Here is a 21,022-nt window from a genome sequence, read left to right as displayed (position 1 = left end):
ACTGGGACTTCCTAAACGCTTTTCCTTTTCGCTCAGTCAAACAGGAATCATCCCGTATCTGAAACACATTTCACATTCTGTATTTAAACAATAAAAGAAATATATTTAAATTGTCTTATAAAGGATATACCTAGTTCTGACATCATGATTGAACAGATACCGATCAATCATGTGACATGAAACTAGCAAACAAATACAATGACAACTGATAAATTATTCACATTTATTAGCAAGCTTTACATAAACAATTGACATGATAATAATATAAATTATTAAATTATTAAAGGCCATTAACACTGATAATAATGGAATAGATTTTATTCCAATTATTATTGTTATAAAACAAGCAAAAAACAGCATTCTGAGTATGTTTAGAGATAACAATTATTGGAGCTGTATGTTCACATTCACTATAAAAACCAAAACTGCCATTGAACCCAACAAATTCATAGCAAAAGGACCTCACACACTCTCTTTCGCTCTCTCCAAACACACACATACACGTTAATAAACCCCTGCACTGTCAGAAAACAACTTACACACGCATTCGTCTTGCTAAGCAAATAAAAAAAAAAGTCAATATAAATTAGATCCCTTTAGAAGTTAATTTAAGTTAATGGTAAACAGGTTTATGTACGCTCCTCATGAACACATGATGAATCACATAACAGCTGCACCATATTTGATCCAGGCAGACAGAAGCACCGAGCAGATGAACAGAGCGTATCTGGTGGTCAGACCTCTAGATATGATATTTGTACAGTATCATTTAAATGCATTCACATCTGAGGGGTGCAGTGAGGGCTGTAGTGTGTGTGTGTGTGTCAGGCAGCATCACTGGTCTTTCTCATGCATCTGTTGTTGCATCTTTTCCAGCATCTCCTGCATTCTCTTCAGCTGCACAAACAAAACACACAATCAGAAAAATGTCATTGTAACTTTCCTGTACTTTACACTGGTGAAAAAACTCAAATGCACTATAGCAATATTAGCATGCTTTCTTATTATCCTTATTGAACTGATTAGAAGCATATAATATAAGGGGGTTTCCATTTCAAACACAATACTCGTTTTCTATGCTTTTACCATCTTTTTTTACTGTACATTATTATAATGTTTTAAAGATTGATTTCGCATAAAGCATATACACTACCGTTAAAAAGTTGTTTGTTTAAAATAAATTAACATTTTTAATCAGCAAGGATGCATTAAATTGATCAAAAGTGACAGTAAAGGCATGTATAATGTTACAAAAGATTCTATTTCAAATAAACCTTCTATTCATCAAAGAATTTCCACAAAAATATGAACTGTTTTCAACATTGATAATAATCAGAAATGTTTCTTGAGCATCAAATCCTCATATTAGAATGATTTCTGAAGGATCATGAGACACTGAAGACTGGAGTAATGATTCACGTCTCTAGTTGTGCACTGCTCTGGTTCACTATTTAAATTTAATATTGCAGCATGGCTACGTTACAAAAAAATCGCCTGGGTTCTTCCTCATTTGAAGAATATGAAGAAAAATGTCTACATTTGAACATAAATATGAAAAATCAACAAAAAAGTATAGATTTATAATATTGGCCCTAATAAACACAATCATTATTGGCAATTAAATCATCTAGAATACCTATAACAACACATTCTAATGCAAATGTGTCTAAAGAGACCCTGAATATAAATTAATCCTAACAACTGTATGGATTTATGGGTAACGCTTCCTTTTACAGTACAGTACTTACGTGTACTTACAGTGTACTTACCTAGAAAGTACTGGCTAATATAAGGTAAGTACATGGGTTAGGGGTAGGTTCAGGGTTATACCTAGTTATTACCCAGTAATTGTAATTACTATAATAAGTACATAGTAAGTACATGGGTAACAGGACTGTAAAAGGAAGCGTTAGCGATTTATGTAACAAACTATAGCACATATCTCTGTGATGCTTTAAAGAGGACCTATTACACCCTTTTACAAAGTCTTGATGTTGTTTTTGGGCTCTACTAGAACAGGTTTTCATGCTTGAAAGTTCATTATTTTTCTCATATTTTTGCATCGTTGACTGTTGACTTTGGAGCTTTGGGACTTTACAGACCTTTTTCATGCTCAGACAGTAACATTACACACTAAAGAAAGTTTTATACCTCTTCATCCTTCATCTTGATGAGTCTCTCCGTCTCTCCGTCTGGTGTTGGCAGAGGCAGGATGGGTAGCGGACTATCCGTACGGTTATCTTGTGCAAGTTTACTGAAACACACACAAACATGTCTCATATTAACTCCATCTAGGCTGGAAAGAAGCCTCAGAGCCAGTGTTTTTCTTCCCTGTTAAATTATATTATTATATTATATCCCCATTATATTCACATGAATCAGTCTGTGAATGTTACACACACCTGGTCATCTCCTGGATGCAGTGGGCTCTGTAGTTTTCGTAGTGCACGTCACACGTCACGTCTTTCAGGTCGTGCATGTGAGAGCGAATCAGCATGTTCCTCAGTTTCACAAAGTCACAGTGAGACTGATTCTCCACTGAACAAAACACAAAGAAATGCAATAGAGTTAATGAACACAGACACAAACACTTCTGAAACATAGTTTTACACATGCTGATTCTCATTTACATTGGCAGTGTGTATTGAAATACCAGTATCAAGACCACCATTGCACACCATTCCTCTTGCACAGCACAGGGGGTTTTGTGCAAAAACCTTTTAGCCTAAAAGCCTGTATTATATGGCATTTACAAATACATTTATGCATTTAGCAGATGCTTTCATCCGAAGCGATTTACAACAAAAGAACTGAGTTGGTCACAGAGCCAACAATACATTTTTGAGACACCTGCAGTATTGAATCATGCACAGACAAGCACTAAAAGGCCGGAAAAACTGCATGTGTACGTGAGCTTAAACACTGTAAAAATATGCACATTTCATCACTGTTTCCAAAATGTGTCAAAACACTATTGCATTCCCACTATTGCCACAGGGAGTGCTATATACAGTAGTCAAACTGTAACACTTTACAATAAGGTCCCATTAGTTAATGCATTATCATACATTACTGTATAACAATGAGCAACTCATTTGTTAAAGCATGATGTATTAATCTTTGTTTACGTTAGTTATTACAAATTCAATGGTTTATACTATAGATAAATGTTCAAATTAACATGAACTAAAATGATTTTAATAGTATTTTTGTTCACGTTAAATAATGTTGTTAACTAATGTTAACAAATGGAACCTCATTGTAAACAGGGTTCCTACAGGTTTCTTCAAGTTCAATTCAAGTCTTTTTAAGAGCATTTATATAAAAAATTAATACCTATTTCACGTCCCTACCAGCAAAGAAAAACAAAATCCTTGAACTTGTGTTCATTTATTTTTCAAATGTGGAACGGGTAAAAGATGATAAGCCAAGCAGGTGTGAAAAATAAAAACATTTCAGTAGGCCACAAGAAAGTTTGCCGAACAATGTTAAGTTGTTTTTTAACATTAGCTACTTATTCCATGCTGGGAATATGGTGAACTGAGAGACCCCTGAGCAATAAACATCAAAAATTACAATAATCGTGGTTGACAAATGAAACTTTTGAGGAAAAATACAATACGGAGAAGTTACATACAGCACAATTTTTAAGACCCAGACATCAAAATTCAAGACTTTTTAAAGTCTTTTTAAGGTATTATTTCCAAATGAATAAATTCCAATGCTTTTAAGGCTATTTAAGACCCCGCGGGAACCCTGTGTAAAGTGTTTCCAGTTAAACTACATTTATAAACCAGCAGACATGTTTGCATCTAACTACCTAAATAATTACACAGCAGATATTTGAAGGAAAATCTATTTTCAGAACTGAGGTTTGTTTTCTCCTTAGTAACGTTAAGAGGCATTAAAGTACTGTATGTAAAACAGGACTGCATGCTTGCAAACCATATGCAAAGTATTCATATCTGCGTTTGTGTATTTACTGTATAAGAATACCGACCTTCCACGATACCCCAGGGGTAAAGACGACCTCTGACCCTCTGACCTCTGGCCTCCACCACTGCATTACTGCCAATGACAGCAAACGGAGTGCACTCCTACAGCACACACACACACGACACATAAATCATTCAATGTTCATTACATAAGACCTGGTATTCTTTTATTTTTCAATCAATACACCTTGCTTTAACATGCTTTTTGCATTAAAGTAAAAGCAAAAAGACCATAATATGGGTAAAATCAATCCAAATGGATTCAAGTTCATTCAAAATCGTTTCTGAAAATATGATATTTAGGAGATGAGACTCATAGATGTGTTTGCCGGACCTTCAGCTCTTTGTCCATCTGTTTGAACTCCTCCTCTTCATCAGAGTCACACTCAGGAAACTGATACACTTTAATCCCGAAGCGCTCGATCTCGTCTCGCACCTGCAGGAAAACACATCTACAGTATGAAGCGCATCTTGTGTTGTGTTTCACACCTCGTTAACAACTAGCTTGAATCGGATGCGTTTGGTCTAGTATATAAACTAATTGATTCCATCAGGAGCACCACCACAGAAATAATCAGATTTATAGTTAACTGAGTTTCAGAGGACATCAGATCAGATCGTGTCCACTCACCCTGTCCTTGAGTTTTTTCACTTCGTTCGGCGTGAGACAGTCGGCTTTAGAGATCAGAGGAATGATGTTCACTTTCTCATGTAGAGCCTTCATGAACTCCACGTCCACCGGCCGCAAACTAAACAGTAAAAGCAACAATGAGTCTAAGTAACTGATGCATATGATATCTATATATATCTTATTTCACCACCACCCCATCTCTGTTTCAATTGACTTCTATTATGTATTAAATACCAGCGGTGGATTATGGAAGTACACAAATTAAAAGTACAGATACCTCCAGTAAAAGTATTCATACTCATTTTCAATATTACTTGAGTAAAAGTACAAAAGTAATTGATTTTTAATGTACTTGAGTATTAAAAGCACTGATCGATGAATCATGTTTATTATTTATTCTAGCCAGTACTAGTCATTAGTCCAAAAATATGTATTGACCTGCATATTGTTACGGTGTGTGTCGGCAGGAAGCACAAGGAGATCAGGATTTCCAAAAACAATATACTTTACTAATAAATCAAACTGGTACAGGCAGGAAAACAGACAGAGGATACACACATCTTACATAAACGAGAACCGACAAGGAGTGAGGGAGAACACAGGGTTTACATACACAGAGAACGGATCATGGGAACAAGACACAGCTGGGGCAAATTAACTAGAAACAGGTGAAGGAACTGAACACAAACGAGGAGCGGGAAAACTGAGATACAGGACTGAACCAAAACACAATGCAGGGAGAAACACAGGACACACATGTAACATAACGCCCCCTCCAAAAAGGCGCGTCCTCGCGCCGTATAACTTCAATAGGGGTGGGGGGGCGGGCGCCCTGGAGGCTGACGAGGGCGTGGCCTACCCTGAGCAGGAAGCCTCCAGGGCGGAGCAGGCTGGTCAGGGGGCCATGGCGGAGTAGGAGACCACCACTCGGGCGGTCCTGGCGGAGAATCCCCTTCGGGCGGCCATGGCGGAGACGCACCTTCGGGCGGCCATGGCGGAGACGCACCTTCGGGCGGCCATGGCGGAGACGCACCTTGGGGTGGCCATGGCGGAGACGCACCTTCAGGTGGCCTATATCCCCCCCCCCAAAACTTTCTTGGGGGGAATCACAGGCTCTGGGACAGGCTCTGGGACGTGGACAGTCTCTGGGTGGTCAGACGGGACGTGGAAAGTCTCTGGCTGGGCTAGCGGTGAAGGCCCGGCTATGCTGGATGGAACCAGTGGTGACGGCTCAGAAGGGCTGGACGGGACCAGCGGAGAAGGCTCTGGCTCGGCCGGCGTGACGCGAAGCTCCGGCTCGGCAGGCGTGCAGGTAAGCTCCGGCTCGGCAGGCGTGCAGGTAAACTCAGGCTCGGCAGGCGTGCAGGGAAGCTCAGGCTCGGCAGGCGTGCAGGGAAGCTCAGGCTCGGCAGGCGTGCAGGGAAGCTCAGGTTCGGCAGGCGTGCAGGGAGGCGCAGGCGGGCAGGCGACGTGAAGCTGCGGTGCAGGCCTGGCTGGGCTGGACAGAACCAGTGGTGCAGGCTGCTCTGGGCTGGACAGAACCAGCGGAGACTGCTCTGGACTGGACAGGACCAGCGGCGAAGAGGGCTCTGAGCTGGACAGGACCAGCGGCGAAGAGGACTTTGAGCTGGACAGGACCAGCGGCGAAGAGGGCTCTGAGCTGGACAGGACCAGCGGCGAAGAGGGCTCTGAGCTGGACAGGACCAGCGGCGAAGAGGACTTTGAGCTGGACAGGACCAGCGGTGCAGGCTGCTCTGGGCTGGACAGAACCAGCGGAGAAGGCTTGGCTGGGCTGGACGGAACCAGTGGTGCAGGCTTGGCTGGGCTGGACGGAACCAGTGGTGCAGGCTGCTCTGGGCTGGACAAGACCAGCAGCGAAGACTGCTCTGGACTGGACAGGACCAGTGGCGAAGAGGGCTCTGAGCTGGACAGGACCAGCGGCGAAGAGGACTTTGAGCTGGACAGGACCAGCGGCGAAGACGGCTTAGAACTGGGCGGAATCAGCGGTGGAAGCTCAGGATCTTCCTCGACAGGGCAGGACGGGAGATCGGGCTGGACGAGTAGATCGGGCTGGATGTCTCCCACGGTGAGTGAGGAACCACACATCCACAGAGTGCGGTCAATGAATTGGATGAGAGGTAGGTTGATATCATCCAACAACAGTATCTGGGCGAGTGGATCATCTAACCCGCTCCAGAACTGCTGCTGCAGGAAGTACTCATCCCAGCTCCCATCCTGGTAAAGGTGAAGGAAAACTTCAGCAAATTCCTCCAGAGTACTACCGTTCTGGTCGAACATAGTGGATTCCGTGTTTCTGTGGTCCATTTCTTTATGGTCGGTTCTTCTGTTACGGTGTGTGTCGGCAGGAAGCACGAGGAGATCAGGATTTCCAAAAACAATATACTTTACTAATAAATCAAACTGGTACAGGCAGGAAAACAGACAGAGGATACACACATCTTACATAAACGAGAACCGACAAGGAGTGAGGGAGAACACAGGGTTTACATACACAGAGAACGGATCATGGGAACAAGACACAGCTGGGGCAAATTAACTAGAAACAGGTGAAGGAACTGAACACAAACGAGGAGCGGGAAAACTGAGATACAGGACTGAACCAAAACACAATGCAGGGAGAAACACAGGACACACATGTAACACATATAAGTAATAAATAAAGTAATAAATAAATAATTGTATCTTCTTTGCTAAACTTACACATCCTAGTCATTATTATACTTATTATACACGTGTAGCTCACAAATTACTGACAGTCACGAAAGTGACTAAATATGATTTTCATTTACCGGTACAATAATCAAAACTAAAATTTGGCATTAGTAACTTTTCACGTAAATTTTGACCGGAATTGAAAACAGAAACAAAGTAAGACTTAGAATACTTTGTAACTGTCCAGCAATCTTGAACAATACTGTATGTGAAAAATCAATAATCAAAATTGTCTCACTCAAGAATTAAATTAAATATGAACTCATGAATTCACATTTGAGAGTCAGTGGCAGGTTTGTTAACTTATATGGGTAACGCTTCCTATTACAGTACAGTACTTACGTGTACTTACAGTGTACTTACATAGAAAGTACTAGCTAATATAAGTTAAGTACATGGGTTAGGGGTAGGTTCAGGGTTAGCACCTAGTTATTACCCAGTAATTGTAATTACTATAATAAGTACATAGTATGCACATGGGTAACAGGACTGTAAAAGGAAGCATATTAACTAATATTGATAAGGTGCTAATTTTAATTCATCTGTATATAATCTTAAAATAAGTTTTATTCTTTTTTAGTATAATTAAGTAAATTAATACTTGGAGACAGCTGAATTCAAATGGGGTTCTTAACAATTTACTGATATCTATTGATTTGGAGTAGTAAGGAATATGTGCTAATTGTACATTTTGCACTCAAAGACAAACAAATTCTAAAGACTGCCATTAACATACGTTACAAACGGGCACAATGGACCATCCTCCCCAAATACACTTGTATTATTATGCAAATGTGGAGAAGGATGCATGTGAACTTGACCCATATAAGACAGCCCCGCTCCCACACTCATATAAAGGGTGTTTTCGTACCCGTGTCCAAACGGTGGTATGAAGTACAGGCAGCAGTGCACTCTGTTGTCTAGTATGTTCTTTCTGTTCAGTCCGCTCTCATCTCTGAAGTACTGCTCAAACTGCTGGTCGATGTAGTCTGTGATGGGCTTCCAACTGCAAACACACAGATAAACACACACTCTTCAGATCAGAACTGAACACAATAACAGATTAGGACAAGGATTCACAATTTTTTTTCAACCGAACCCCTTTGACCTAAATTATTTACTTGATTTTAAGTTTTTAAGTTGCTATTTCAGCACAGTCAGGTTCACGGTTCTCTGATGCTGGCTAATGTCGGCATGAAACAGAAGTTGTGATAGTATTTTCTTCCCTATTGTGACGTATATCCGAGTGAAACGTCTTCTGGAACAAGAACAAATGTAGGGTGTGTATGTATTGGTGGATCTCTTGTGAGTGACAGGTTGCCCCGTCCTCGTCAAAAAGTTATTTTGATTAAAGATTACAAGGGCACATGAATTGAAAATAAATAAATAATGATGTGCACAGATAAATCATTTTTAATACATACTGCAATGTTCCCTTGAAAAAAAAAAAAATAGGGATTGTCAATTTTGAATTCATGGTGACTTTAATATCACGACATGCAGGTAAAACGTTTTTAGTATGTCTTTAATTTTGATTTTTTGACTATTTACATTAATTTGAATTAAATTAACGGTGCTGTAGGACATCTGGGAAAATGCTAACTTTAGCCTGATAGCAGTAAAAGCATACGTCCCATCGTCGTCCAAAGCCACGCCTCCTGAAAGCATAAACGCACAGCCCAGAAGACTGGAGACAACGTTACTGCAATACATCATGTGTCATTCACAAGTGAGAAAACTTTACAGTACAGTGAGTAACAGTACTATACCAAACGAAAACTAATTTTTAAAAACAGAATTAGTTGCAGCAAGTTTTCGGTTTGTTTAGCTAGCAAAACTTGTCTGTGTGTAATAATATTTCTTGCATGACAGGGTTTCCTCGATGAAAGTCTGCTTGGCTCCGATGAAGATATATAGATCATAGATCCTTTGCCAGTGCCACTTGTTGTCGGTTCAGAAGGAAAGTTAGGTTGTTGCTGCTTGCCTGCCATTCTCGCTCTGTCTGCACAGCGTACGTGAACGCGCTGATGACTTATGTCTGCGTGAACAGCCTGCGCACTGGTATGCAAACACACATGGACCGACAGGGAACACATGCTATAAGACCGTTCCACGATACACAACGGTTGAACGAACATTTTATGGTGCTACGCCTTCCACAGACGACATATAGAGTGATTGCTATCAGGATATGAGGAGACTTTCAACCAGCATAACAAAAAATGTTTCTGCAGACAATCACCTACGGCACCTTTAATTAATTGAATTATTATTTCAATAACTTTATTTTATTCATTTTATTTTACTCTATTTATTTTCAGCATTTATTTAATTTTTTCATGATTTATCTTTGCATTAACTCACAAACCCCTTGCCCTGACAAACCCAAGTTTGTGAAACCCTGACCTTAGACACTCGAGCCTGTGTTATATTGTGCCATGACTAAGGATGTGTTCACACTTGGCATGTTTGGTTGGATTAAAACGAACCCTGGTGCGATTGCTCTGTTAGTGCGGTTCATTTGAATAAGTGTGATCGCTGCCATCTGAACCCTGGAGCCACCAAACAAGCTGACCAAGTCCACTGAAAAAATGGGTCTCGATCTGCTTCCAAACGAACTCTGGTGCGGTTCGACTGAACTATGAGCGCAGCACAGACCAAAAACAGGGCATGATGTCAGAACATGCGGCCCTATAAAGGACAGAAAGCTCAAGCATAGTACCTATTGTCGCAATGTTGCCCATCACAATTCGGTACAGGCATCAGAACCGCGTCTCCTCACAGCAGATCTGTGTTTGTGTGTGTGACGGAGGGATTCCTGCTGTTGTTTTGACTCCTTTACACATTTTATAAGCTCTTCACGAGTTCTCAGCTGGTCAAAATACCATCATATGTAGACTACGTACATACAGCGAGCACATTTAGCCCAGCACACAACATTGTTTTGGATGTTCGGTAAGTTCAGTCGTACGTACTAAAAGCCGACCAATCAGGTTGTGAACGTATCCCTAAGCCTTTAGGTTCAACATCTTTAGGTTCAGTGTTAAAATGTTTTTTTTTTTTTGGTTCGGACCAAACAAACTGAACTATAAGTGTGAACACAACACACCATAAAAGACTTTTTGCTTTCATAAAATGCTGTATTGAGCAATAAAGCATCCAAGCCCATAATTATCTGTTTCGTAATTGAATTGTCATGTGATGCTGGGAACAGCTGAATTCTCACCATTCATTATTATTGACCGCGTCTCCAAACCCCGGCGTGTCCACAATAGTGAGTTTGAGTTTGACTCCTTTCTCCTCAATGTCCACCGTGTGTTTGGTGATCTCAACTGTCTGATTAATACGCTCTGTCACAGGAAACACACAATATAGCATAAAAACTGACAAAAACGTATTTATTTGATAAAAAATACAGTAAAAACAGTAATTTTGTGAAATATTATTATAATTGAAAAAATCCATTTTCTTTTTAAATATGTTAAAATTATTTATTTTTCCCCCTGTGATCAAAGCTGAATTTTCAGCATCATTACTCCAGTATTCAGTGTCACATGATCCTTCAGAAATCATTCTAATATGATGATTTGCTGCTCAAGAAACATTTCTCTTTAGTATCTAGGCTGAAAACAGTTTAATACTTTTGTTTGATGAATAAAAAGTCCAAAAGAACAGCATTTATTTAAATATAATAAATAACTTAAATTAAATCTTGTGTCTTTACTGTCACTTTTGATCAATTGAATGCATTCTTGCTGAATAAAAGTATTCTTTTATTTGGGGATTTTTTTTTTCAACAGTAGAGTATATTGTATGCTTAATATAAACAAAACAGATTTTTTTTTTTTTTTTGGTGTACTGTTCCTTTAAGACAATTCTTACCTTCTGCATTTAGTAATTTCCTGTCTTTATAGAGATCTGTGAGGAAGAGGCTGTTAACTAGAGTAGACTTGCCCAATCCAGATTCACCTAAAACACACACACAATGTTCTTGTTTTTGACAAAGATGAGCATGAAGTCAGTGTCACATGCTATAATGATGATCTCAGACATACCTGCCACCATGAGGGTGAAGTCGAAGCCCTTCTTCACCGACTTCCTGTGGACCTGATTAGGAAGCGTGGCAAAGCCGACATACTGCTTGTCCTGAAAGAAAAAGCCAAAAATGATTTTGTGTTGAAGAATGAATGTGCTGTATTATTTCTCCTGGAAGAAAGAAAGTTATACAGGTTTTGAATGATTATTTTGGGTGAACTGTCCCTTTAAGACAGAGCTTTTGTGAATCGTCAGACTGGCACAAAAATAGCAGAGCATGAAAATGCCAGTAGTGTTGAGACTCCTGCAGATCTACCAACTGTGCCGGAAACTGCTCAGCATTCATAACCGCTCAAACAGACACTGAGAACACTAATATTACTGACGGTTATGCGCTGAATGAAAGCAAAATCACGATCAAACCCGACAGCAGAACCAGCTCAGTGTTCAGGCCAAACCGAGTGGCCATATATACACACACAGAAGCCATATTTACATAAGCTGAAAAGGTCTTTTTAACACACTCAAACTTGGGCCAAACACAACTCATCTGACTGCCAGAGCATCTCACAGCCTGTCATGTGTGTTTCCGCAGTCCATCGTGCTAGAAAAGAGAAACCCTGCCGTATCTCACCCCACATGCACAGTGTGTGTGAGAGAAGATGTGTGTGGAATTCAATTACATATAAAAACAATGAGATTTTTTACATTTTCTGAAGCAAAACTATGCTGTTGCTAAAGTGTTCTGAAGGATTTTTCGCCTTCAGGGCTGTTTGGGTTTTCAGGGTGGTTGCTAGGGTGTTGCTGAGGTATTCTAAATGTGCTTGCTAGTTACACACGAAAGATTAATAGTTAGGGTTAATAATAATCAGGCTTGATGCACAGAGGTTTGTTCAAATCTTTAACTGAATAAACATTCAAAGCACCAAAATGTGCATAATATCATGCATGCACTGCAAAAATTTTTTTTTCCTCAAATTAAAATCTGTTTTTGACTTGTTTTTTTTTAGCACAAATATCTTAACATTCTTAAATCAAGATACAAAAAAAAAAGATATTAAGTGTTATTTTCTGAAAAATGCATCAGAAATAAGTGAATTTATGCTAAATTCGGGGTCTGCCAATCTGGCTCAGAAAAATAAACTTAATTAAAAAATGAAAACAAGATTATTTTTCTGACCCCACTGGCAGATATTTTTCTTGTTTTAACCATAAGCTCACTTAATTTTGAATAATTTTTCAGTAAACAAGACTTAAAATCTTGTAATTTTGCTTCTCAAGAAAATGTGTCTTCATTTAAGAATGCTTAAATACTTATACTGTAAAAAAGACAAAATACTGAGTAAGGAAATAATTTTTTCAGTGTGTGATGTCATACTATTTACAATAACACTTATTAATAAACTAAATGGAAGCATATTCTTTTGCGGCTTTTCTCATATAGTCTCATATATACTGTATATATATAAAGCTGCAACTGAATATGCTTCCATTTAGTTTACTAGTAAGTACATATATATATATATATATATATATATATATATATATATAACATTTACAAGACATATAAACACCGAACCTTCTGTCGGGTGGTTCTGGTTCGGGGACACAGAAGTTTCTCCACCAGTTTCTCCTGCAGCATCATGTTGTCCATCCTGAACCAGACGCCTCAGAAATGTGTGCCGTCCGCCTTTAAACCAGCGTGACCTCTCTCTCTCTCTCTCTCTCTCTCTCTCTCTCTCTCTGACTCTCAGTTTACCACTCTCTTCCTCTATAAACAATCTCCGCTTTCTTTTTCCTTGATTTCTGTCTGTGTGTTGCCCATGGCACATCCCAGCATGCCGTGTTCAGACAGGCAGATAGAGGAATCCCCAAGACTGAATGAAAGACTGACAAAAGAAGGTAGTGAGAGAGAGAGAGAGAGAGAGAGAGAGAGAGAGAGAGAGAGAGAGAGTGAGTAAGAGAAACGAAAAAACGTAAAGGGGAAAAAAAGCATGGAAGCAATTTTAGACAGGAAAGGGGGGCAGGAATAAAAACACTCATTCATTTAGTCGTTCATTCCTCCCCCACTTTTTTTCCATAGATGGCTCTGAGGTGTAGGGATTTCTATGTGTGTGTGTGTGTGTGTGTGTGAGGGAGCAAGACACATTTAGTAAGATGGCAGCCACACCCTTCCCACCAGACCTTGCCAGACTGGCACACACACAGCTTTTCTACAGACTACAGCACAGCAGAGTGACCTTTACTGTAGTATTACTTACAAATGCTATGAGGATGCATATTTTTGCCTGTATAAAAATATATATACTGTTCAAAAGTTTGGTGTCTGTAAAACATCTTTTGAATGAATGGATACTTTATACAGCAAGGATGCATTAAATTGATCCAAAGTTACAGTAAGGACATTTTTACTGTTACGAAAGTTTCAAATAAATGCTGTTCTCTTGAACTTTCTATTCAAAGAATCCTGAAAAAAATGCATCATGGTTTCCACAAAAATATGAAGCAGCACAACTGTTTTCAACATTGATAATAATCAGAAATGTTTCTATGAGCAGCAAATCATCATATTAGAATGATTTCTGAAGGATCATGTGACACTGAAGACTGGAGTAATGATGCTCAAAATTAAGCTTTGATCACTTTTTGATCATCCAAAAAAAAAACTGTAATAATATTTTACAATATAACTGTTTTTACTCTATTTTTGATAAAATAATGATTGGATTAAATTTATTAATTCAAATCTTACTTACTGAACGCATCAAAAAATGTGTAATATTACAAGCATGTGCTTATCGATGATGATATATGCCTGTTGGACCAGCTGCTTTTCAGGAAGATTCAGTGAATATGTGTGATTGAATCTTCAAATTCGTTTTGTACATTTTCTGAGTGAAATGCAGATCTGGTGGGGTTAATACTAAAGGTTTGGGGTCGTTCAGATCACTAACTCTAATATGAGCAATAGTAATAGTGATGTCTGAGCAAACACCACTAATAAACATCTTGATATTAAGCATGATTTGCCCTATAATAGGGTTGGTGGGGGTGCTGGTCATGCATATAGATGATCAGTGTGCTGGTGGGGGGTGGGGGGTCCAAAGGGGGTCTTTTGAATAGAGCAGAACAGATGTCTTTGAGTGATACAATAGCCCCGGTTCCCCCACCCTACAGAGAACAACACCCTCTCACTGTCCAGCTGCCATCCCTGAGTGCCACCTGACACAATCCAATATCTCTATTGTTTTAAACCAGTTTTGTTTGAGGAACTCTGATACGATCAGTGTATTAAAATGGAGGAAACATTTAACCCTCTGGTGCTGCTCGCATGGCAGTCAAAAAGGATCGAATTATAATTTTTGTTTCTAAAATATTTTTTATTTCAATATTTTGTATTTTTAGGAGATTTTATGGTACTAAGTAATATTTATGGAATAGTTATGACCCATTTATTACCTGTTAATCACTTTTTGAGCATAGACCTGAAGATGAAATTTCCAACTTAATCTGTCGTGAATCTTGAATGCAGACTGCATAAAAATACTATTTTAAATTTTATATGAAATATATATTTTCCAAAGCATGTTTTACTCTAAAACTGTGAGAAAATCAAAACATAAATCTAAAAAAAATTAGTTTTCAGTAAGATTTTGTTTGGGTGCAGTACTAAACTTGATGAAATTCGTCTCCCATTCGTTTCCAATGGATTCATTTTTGACTGCGAACAATACAAGTGTGACTATTTTTTTCAGGACCATTTAACCTTTTCCATGATTTATTTTTACATTTTTTTCTGTGTGTTCAAATAGCAAGTGCCAAAACCTTTACCAAGTTTCGCACCATTCTGATGAAGTCAATATATATATATATAGACGCAGGTCGCGTCTTGTATTTTTTACAGCAAAAACGTATTCTGTGTGAACTAGAGCGGCACGATTCTGGATAAATTGAGAATCACAATTTTTTGGTCGCATTACTCGCATAAGTTGCGCTTTACACTTAAGTGGAATCCATATGTTCGTTTGCCCAGAAGCTAGTTATTTTACTTTATAAAGTTTTAAATATTAATATTTTCCTTACACAAACTCAACAATGCACAAAAAAGGCATTCGAATACTTTGGCGACTGTATAGCAATGCACTGACAACCACCCAGAACACTTCAGCAATTACATACTGTAGTAACACACAGAAAGGCATTCAGAACACTTTAGAAACTGCATAGCGACACCCTGGCAACCACCCAGAACACCCAAACAATTGCATAGCACCACACTAAAAACAACCACAACTGCAGCAATAGTAAAGCTTACTGCAATTGCATAGAAATGCACACAAAGCAATTCAAAATACCGTAGCAACTGCATAGCGACACCCTGGCAACCACCCAGAACACCCTAACAATTGCATAGCAACACACTAAAAACAACCACGACTGCAGCAATAGTAAAGTGTACTGCAATTGCATTGAAATGCACACAAAGCAATTCAAAATACCTTAGCAACTGCATAGCGACACCCTGGCAACCACCCAGAACACCCTAACAATTGCATAGCAACACACTAAAAACAACCACAACTGCAGCAATAGTAAAGTTTACTGCAATTGCATAGAAATGCACACAAAGCAATTGAAAATACCTTAGCAACTGCATAGCAACACCCTGGCAACCATGCAGAACACCCTAACAATATCATAGCAACACACTAAAAACAACCACAACTGCAGCAATAGTAAAGTGTACTGCAATTGCATTGAAATGCACACAAAGCAATTCAAAATACCTTAGCAACTGCATAGCGACACCCTGGCAACCACCCAGAACACCCTAACAATTGCATAGCAACACACTAAAAACAACCGCAACTGCAGCAATAGTAAAGTTTACTGCAATTGCATAGAAATGCACACAAAGCAATTGAAAATACCTTAGCAACTGCATAGCAACACCCTGGCAACCATGCAGAACACCCTAGCAACCACATAATAAAGCACAGAACGGCATTCCGAATACTTTAGCAACTGTATAGCAATGCCCAGCCAACCCTACAGTTATGCACAATAACATTTCTAATTCTAATTTAAATAGAGACATCCTGCTCATCTCAGAAAGTGATTTTCTTACTGCTGTTCAGTGATATTTAAGAGTGAGGTGGGACCAATGATGTCATGTGAGCTGTCTCATGTTACACTGCATGTGGGTTTGGAACATGCTGATGATGTCATAATGATGGGAAGGGCGGAGAGACGCCTGAAGGAAGAGAAGTGGATGAACACGAGACTTTCTGCGCTGACTAAACATCCTCGGGGCTCTACGGCAGCTGCACTGGGTCAAGCACAAACAGACCCAGGAACAGTCTCGCTTTCAGACCATGTCAGCCTTACTGGTTCACCAGATTGTTTGTAATTACAGGCATGTGTTTAAATGGTTCAACTTATTATCCAGGGTAACTTACAGTACACTTATTACAGTGATGCTCAGAGGCACAAAGGTGATAGTTTTGGGGTTTAAACTTCCCACAGCAATTAACATGAATCATATTTAGGGAACACTGTATTGCACATACATTTATTCAAAAGTTTTAGATCGGTAAGATTTTTAAAATGTTTTTGGAAGTCTTTTCTGCTCACCAATGCTACATTTATTTGATCTAAAATACAGTAAAACAGAAATATTGTGAGATATTATTACAATTTAGAATAACTGTTGAATATATTGCTGAATTTCAGCATCATTACTCCAGTCTTCAGTGTCACATGATCCTTCAGAAATCACTCTAATATGATGATTTGTCGCTCAAGAAACATTTCTGATTATTATCAGTTGAATAGAGTTCATATGTTCGTTAAAACGGTGATTATTTTTTTAAGATTCGTTGAATAATAGAAAGTAAACAAAAACGGCATTTATTTGAAATTAAGTTTTTTGTAACATTATAAATGTCTTTACTGTTACTTTTGATCAATTTAACGGATCCTTGCTGAATAAAAAAAAAAAAAATCTTTTCAAAAAATAAAATCTTACTGACCTTTCGAACGGTAGTGTAAATGAGCTAAATGAACTCACATGTGCAGGAACAGTTTAATCAAATATAACATCTCTGTCATTTTTCACTCATCCTCATGTCATGACTTACTTTCTTCTGTGGAACACAATCAATTTTTGTCGAAACGTCTGTTTTGCATGCAGTGAATATGAACAGTGATAAGCATCTGTCCAGCTCCAAAATGCATTACCAGTTCTAGAACTATCTGCATTCAAAGTAAATTCTTGGAAACAAAAGAAACGAATGCCATTAGGGTGAGCAAATGACAACTGGGTTGAATTTTTGGGTTAACTTTAAAGGGATACTCCACTTTTTTGGAAATAGGCTCATTTTACAACTCTCCCAGAGTTAAACTGTTGAGTTTTACCGTTTTTGAATCCATTCAGCCGATCTCCAGTTCTTTCTCTTATTCCTGCGTAATAATCAAGAAACTTTACTGCCGTACCATGAGAGCAGCAGGCGTAATGATATGACGCAGCGCCTGAAAATAGGCCACCTTCCGTCAACACAACGGAACTATTTTCAGGCGCTGCGTCATATCATTACGCCTGCTGCTCTCATGGTACGGCAGTAAAGTTTCTTGATTATTACGCAGGAATGAGAGTATAGTTCCTAGCCATATTAGCCTAGAAAATCGCAACTTTACATTTTCCGTCGGTCTTAGTGCACGATGTAACTACAGAAGAATCAAGTTTTAAATAGGAAAAATATCGAAACTCTTTGGTCATTTTTTTTTTTAGAAATGCTAATGGTCTTGTCCACTTTAATGATGTATGCTAAGCTATGCTAAAAGTGGTACCGCCAGAACTGGAGATCGGCTGAATGGGTTCAAAAACGGTAAAACTCAACAGTTTAACTCTGGGGGAATTGTAAAATGAGCCTATTTCCAAAAAAAGTGGAGTATCCCTTTAAGGATATTAGTGAAACGGCACTTAATCCAAATAGAGTTGAACCAAAACTTATTCTTGAGCTTGTACTGAACGCTCTGTCCTCTCTCATACTGTAGATACTGAGATGGACGTTTCTCGCTGTGGCATTTGAACAACTACACAGGCCATTTGACTTCATGATCAAAAGAAACTTCAATTCTGCCATCTGTCACGCTGTATGCAGCTGCGCACTTCACTGACAGCACACACTGCAGACATCTCGTTCTATAGAAACACACACACACACACACACACACACACACACACACACACACACACACACACACACACTGCTTTATTTCAATGCAGTGACCTTTTCAGAGATAAATAAGACATGTCTGAAATGGCAGCCAGCCTTCCACACCATTAAGCTATTAAGCTTCAATGCAGAGAGAGAGAGAGAGAGAGAGAGAGAGAGAGAGAGAGAGAGATAAGAGAGATCTTGAAGCATTGACAGAATGTGTGTGTGGGTGTGTGGGTGTTTGCTGTTGCGTTCTGCTTTTGCGTAGGATGATGAGTTTTCTAGGAACTTCACATATGTGTTCATGGTTCAAGTGCTGAAATCGCTAACAGCTTCTGTACATATAGTAAAATAGAAAGTATTGGCTGTATCATTTAACAGATGCTAAATGCAAGTGCACAATTCTCATGGAGATCAAATCAGCAAATTGCAACCAGCGACTTGTTACTCGCCTTCAGGGTTTACCACTAAACCATGTGCTAATATACTGTTAAAGTCAAAAAACAAAACAAAAAACCCTAATTTTACCAGTTCTACCGTTTAAAAAAAAGTTTGACAACGTTTTTTTATGTTTTTGAAAGAAGTCTCTTCTGCTCACCAACTAAGGCTGCATTTATTTGATCAGAAATACAGTAAAAACAGTAATATAGTGAAATATTATTACAATTTTATTTTCTATGTGAATATATTTTAAAATGTAATTTATTCCGGTGGTCAAAGCTGAATTTTCAGCATCATTACTCCAGTCTTCAGTGTCACATGATCCTTCAGAAATCAGTCTAATATGATGATTTACTGCTCAAGAAACATTTATGATTATTATCAATGTTGAAAACAAAATTCTTGTCATGTTGCTTGTGGAAACTGTGTTGCATTTTTTTTTTATTCTTTGATGAATAGAAATATATAAAGAACAGCATTTATTAGAAATTGAAATATTCAGTAACATTATGAGTGTCTTTACTGTCACTTTTGGTCAATTGAATGCATCCTTGCTGAATAAAAGTAATTTCTTTAAAAGAAAATAATCTTACCGACCCCAAACTTTTGAACAGCAGTGTATGCATTTAAAATATACAGTCTTTCTCTTTGGGGAAAATGGATTAGAAATATTGATGCCAATAGCTTGCTCTCCAGAATGATAATACCACCTGACACTAACAATATTAAATAGCAAATCGGATTGAAACGTGGACTAAAGGTTCCCATCCCGACTGTTTAAATGATCGACACGACAGCCCATTTTATGGGTGATGCTGCTTAACAAGATCTGAAACCACATTTAGATGCACATCACCACACCAATAGATATATTGGTTGAGGAGGAAACACTCTTTCACTCAAACATCTAGAGCTCAGCACCATCAGCCTCCAGCTCCTGTAACCATGACAACACCTCCAGAGAGGAGTAGCACTATCATCCTCATATCGACGACACAAAACAGCCAACAGACATCAGATTTCCTTCAGGCTGCTGATCAGGAGAAGAATGCATGACAGACGAATGCACGAGATATGCGTTATTATAATCCTGAAGGAATGAAGTGCGTCAGTCGAGGGAGGGTGACAGCAACAACACAGTCGGATGAAACCGGGTTAAACCTCGTAAACGCTCGCGTGAACACATAAGAAAGCAGCAATATGTATAAAACGCTGTCAGATTGAGCGTCGTATGATTTTGTCACGCGGTTTAACTTGTGTGGAAACGACGGCGGTTTGTACATTGAAATTGGTAGGAACTCTGAAAACATCTGTAAAACTGCGCAGTGTGGTAAAGTTGCTGTTTCTCACCTCACTGTCCTCTGAAGCAGCAGCAGCAGGTCGGATGAGGGAAGCAGGTGCGCGAGGATGAAGATGCACAGGCAGGAAGAGAGAAATAGTCATCATTTCATCCACTCACTCACAGTAAAAACAGAGTAAAAACAGTCCCCGTGTCTGTGTCATTACCGGATTTCATGAGCCTGCTCTTATATCTGATGTTGGTGCTCATGTTTCGGCCTGTCTCGCTCTCTGCAGTTCTGCTGGGCTCGGCTTCGGTCTGTCTCGAGCTCGGAACCTCAGGGGTGGAGGGGCGTGGCCAGCGCAGGCGAAACCCCGCCCACACACACGTCATTCATAGAAACCTATTACAGAATACTACAGCTGCGCCTAGGGCGTTTCTCTTTTTCTTGCTGAATTTTTCATTTCTATTTTCTATTTTTTGATGTATGCAAATCCAGGATATTTACTTATTTTTATTTTTGTTGTTATTGTTCATTGAAAGAGATACAACCAAGCTCATCTCCCTGATCATGCACGTATGTATGTATGTACAGGTCCTTCTAAAAAAAATTAGCATATTGTGATAAAGTTCATTATTTTCCATAATGTAATGATAAAAATTAAACTTTCATATATTTTAGATTCAT

General features: G+C 38.9%; 2 protein-coding genes across 3 annotated transcripts in view; one reads left to right on the top strand and one right to left on the bottom strand.

Annotated features, from left to right (window-relative positions):
• Positions 1 to 21,022, top strand: part of ufd1l (ubiquitin recognition factor in ER associated degradation 1) — a 188,206-nt gene that overhangs the window by 94,512 nt on the left and 72,672 nt on the right. The window lies entirely within an intron of this gene.
• Positions 210 to 20,742, bottom strand: septin5a (septin 5a). Of its 2 annotated transcripts, XM_056259356.1 has the most exons (13): positions 20,562 to 20,742; positions 20,406 to 20,416; positions 11,415 to 11,505; positions 11,242 to 11,328; positions 10,586 to 10,709; positions 8,231 to 8,365; positions 4,627 to 4,744; positions 4,330 to 4,431; positions 4,001 to 4,097; positions 2,403 to 2,538; positions 2,152 to 2,254; positions 514 to 897; positions 210 to 483 (listed from the first exon to the last, which is right to left on the bottom strand). In XM_056259356.1, the coding sequence occupies exons 1-12, from the start codon at positions 20,725 to 20,727 to the stop codon at positions 835 to 837; spliced, it is 1,233 nt and encodes a 410-aa protein (XP_056115331.1). In that variant the 5' UTR covers positions 20,728 to 20,742; the 3' UTR covers positions 210 to 483; positions 514 to 834. The 2 variants fall into 2 exon arrangements, with proteins under 2 accessions (XP_056115331.1, XP_056115332.1); XM_056259357.1 differs by lacking the exons at positions 20,406 to 20,416; positions 20,562 to 20,742 and adding an exon at positions 12,974 to 13,279.

The sequence above is a fragment of the Rhinichthys klamathensis genome, unplaced genomic scaffold (genome assembly GCF_029890125.1).
Source record: "Rhinichthys klamathensis goyatoka isolate OS25496 unplaced genomic scaffold, OSU_Roscu_1.1 h1tg000167l_1, whole genome shotgun sequence".
NCBI classification, from domain to species: domain Eukaryota; kingdom Metazoa; phylum Chordata; class Actinopteri; order Cypriniformes; family Leuciscidae; genus Rhinichthys; species Rhinichthys klamathensis.
This window is presented reverse-complemented; position numbering and strand designations above follow the sequence as displayed.

Excerpts from the sequence above, each read along its gene's own strand:
- septin5a (XM_056259356.1), bottom strand. The coding sequence starts at position 20,727 with ATGACGTGTGTGTGGGCGGGGTTTCGCCTGCGCTGGCCACGCCCCTCC. Across the intron at positions 11,329-11,414 it reads CTTCACCCTCATGGTGGCAG|GTGAATCTGGATTGGGCAAG; the intron begins GTATGTCTGAGA and ends TGTGTGTTTTAG. Across the intron at positions 2,539-4,000 it reads CCCCTGGGGTATCGTGGAAG|TGGAGAATCAGTCTCACTGT; the intron begins GTCGGTATTCTT and ends TGTTTTGTTCAG.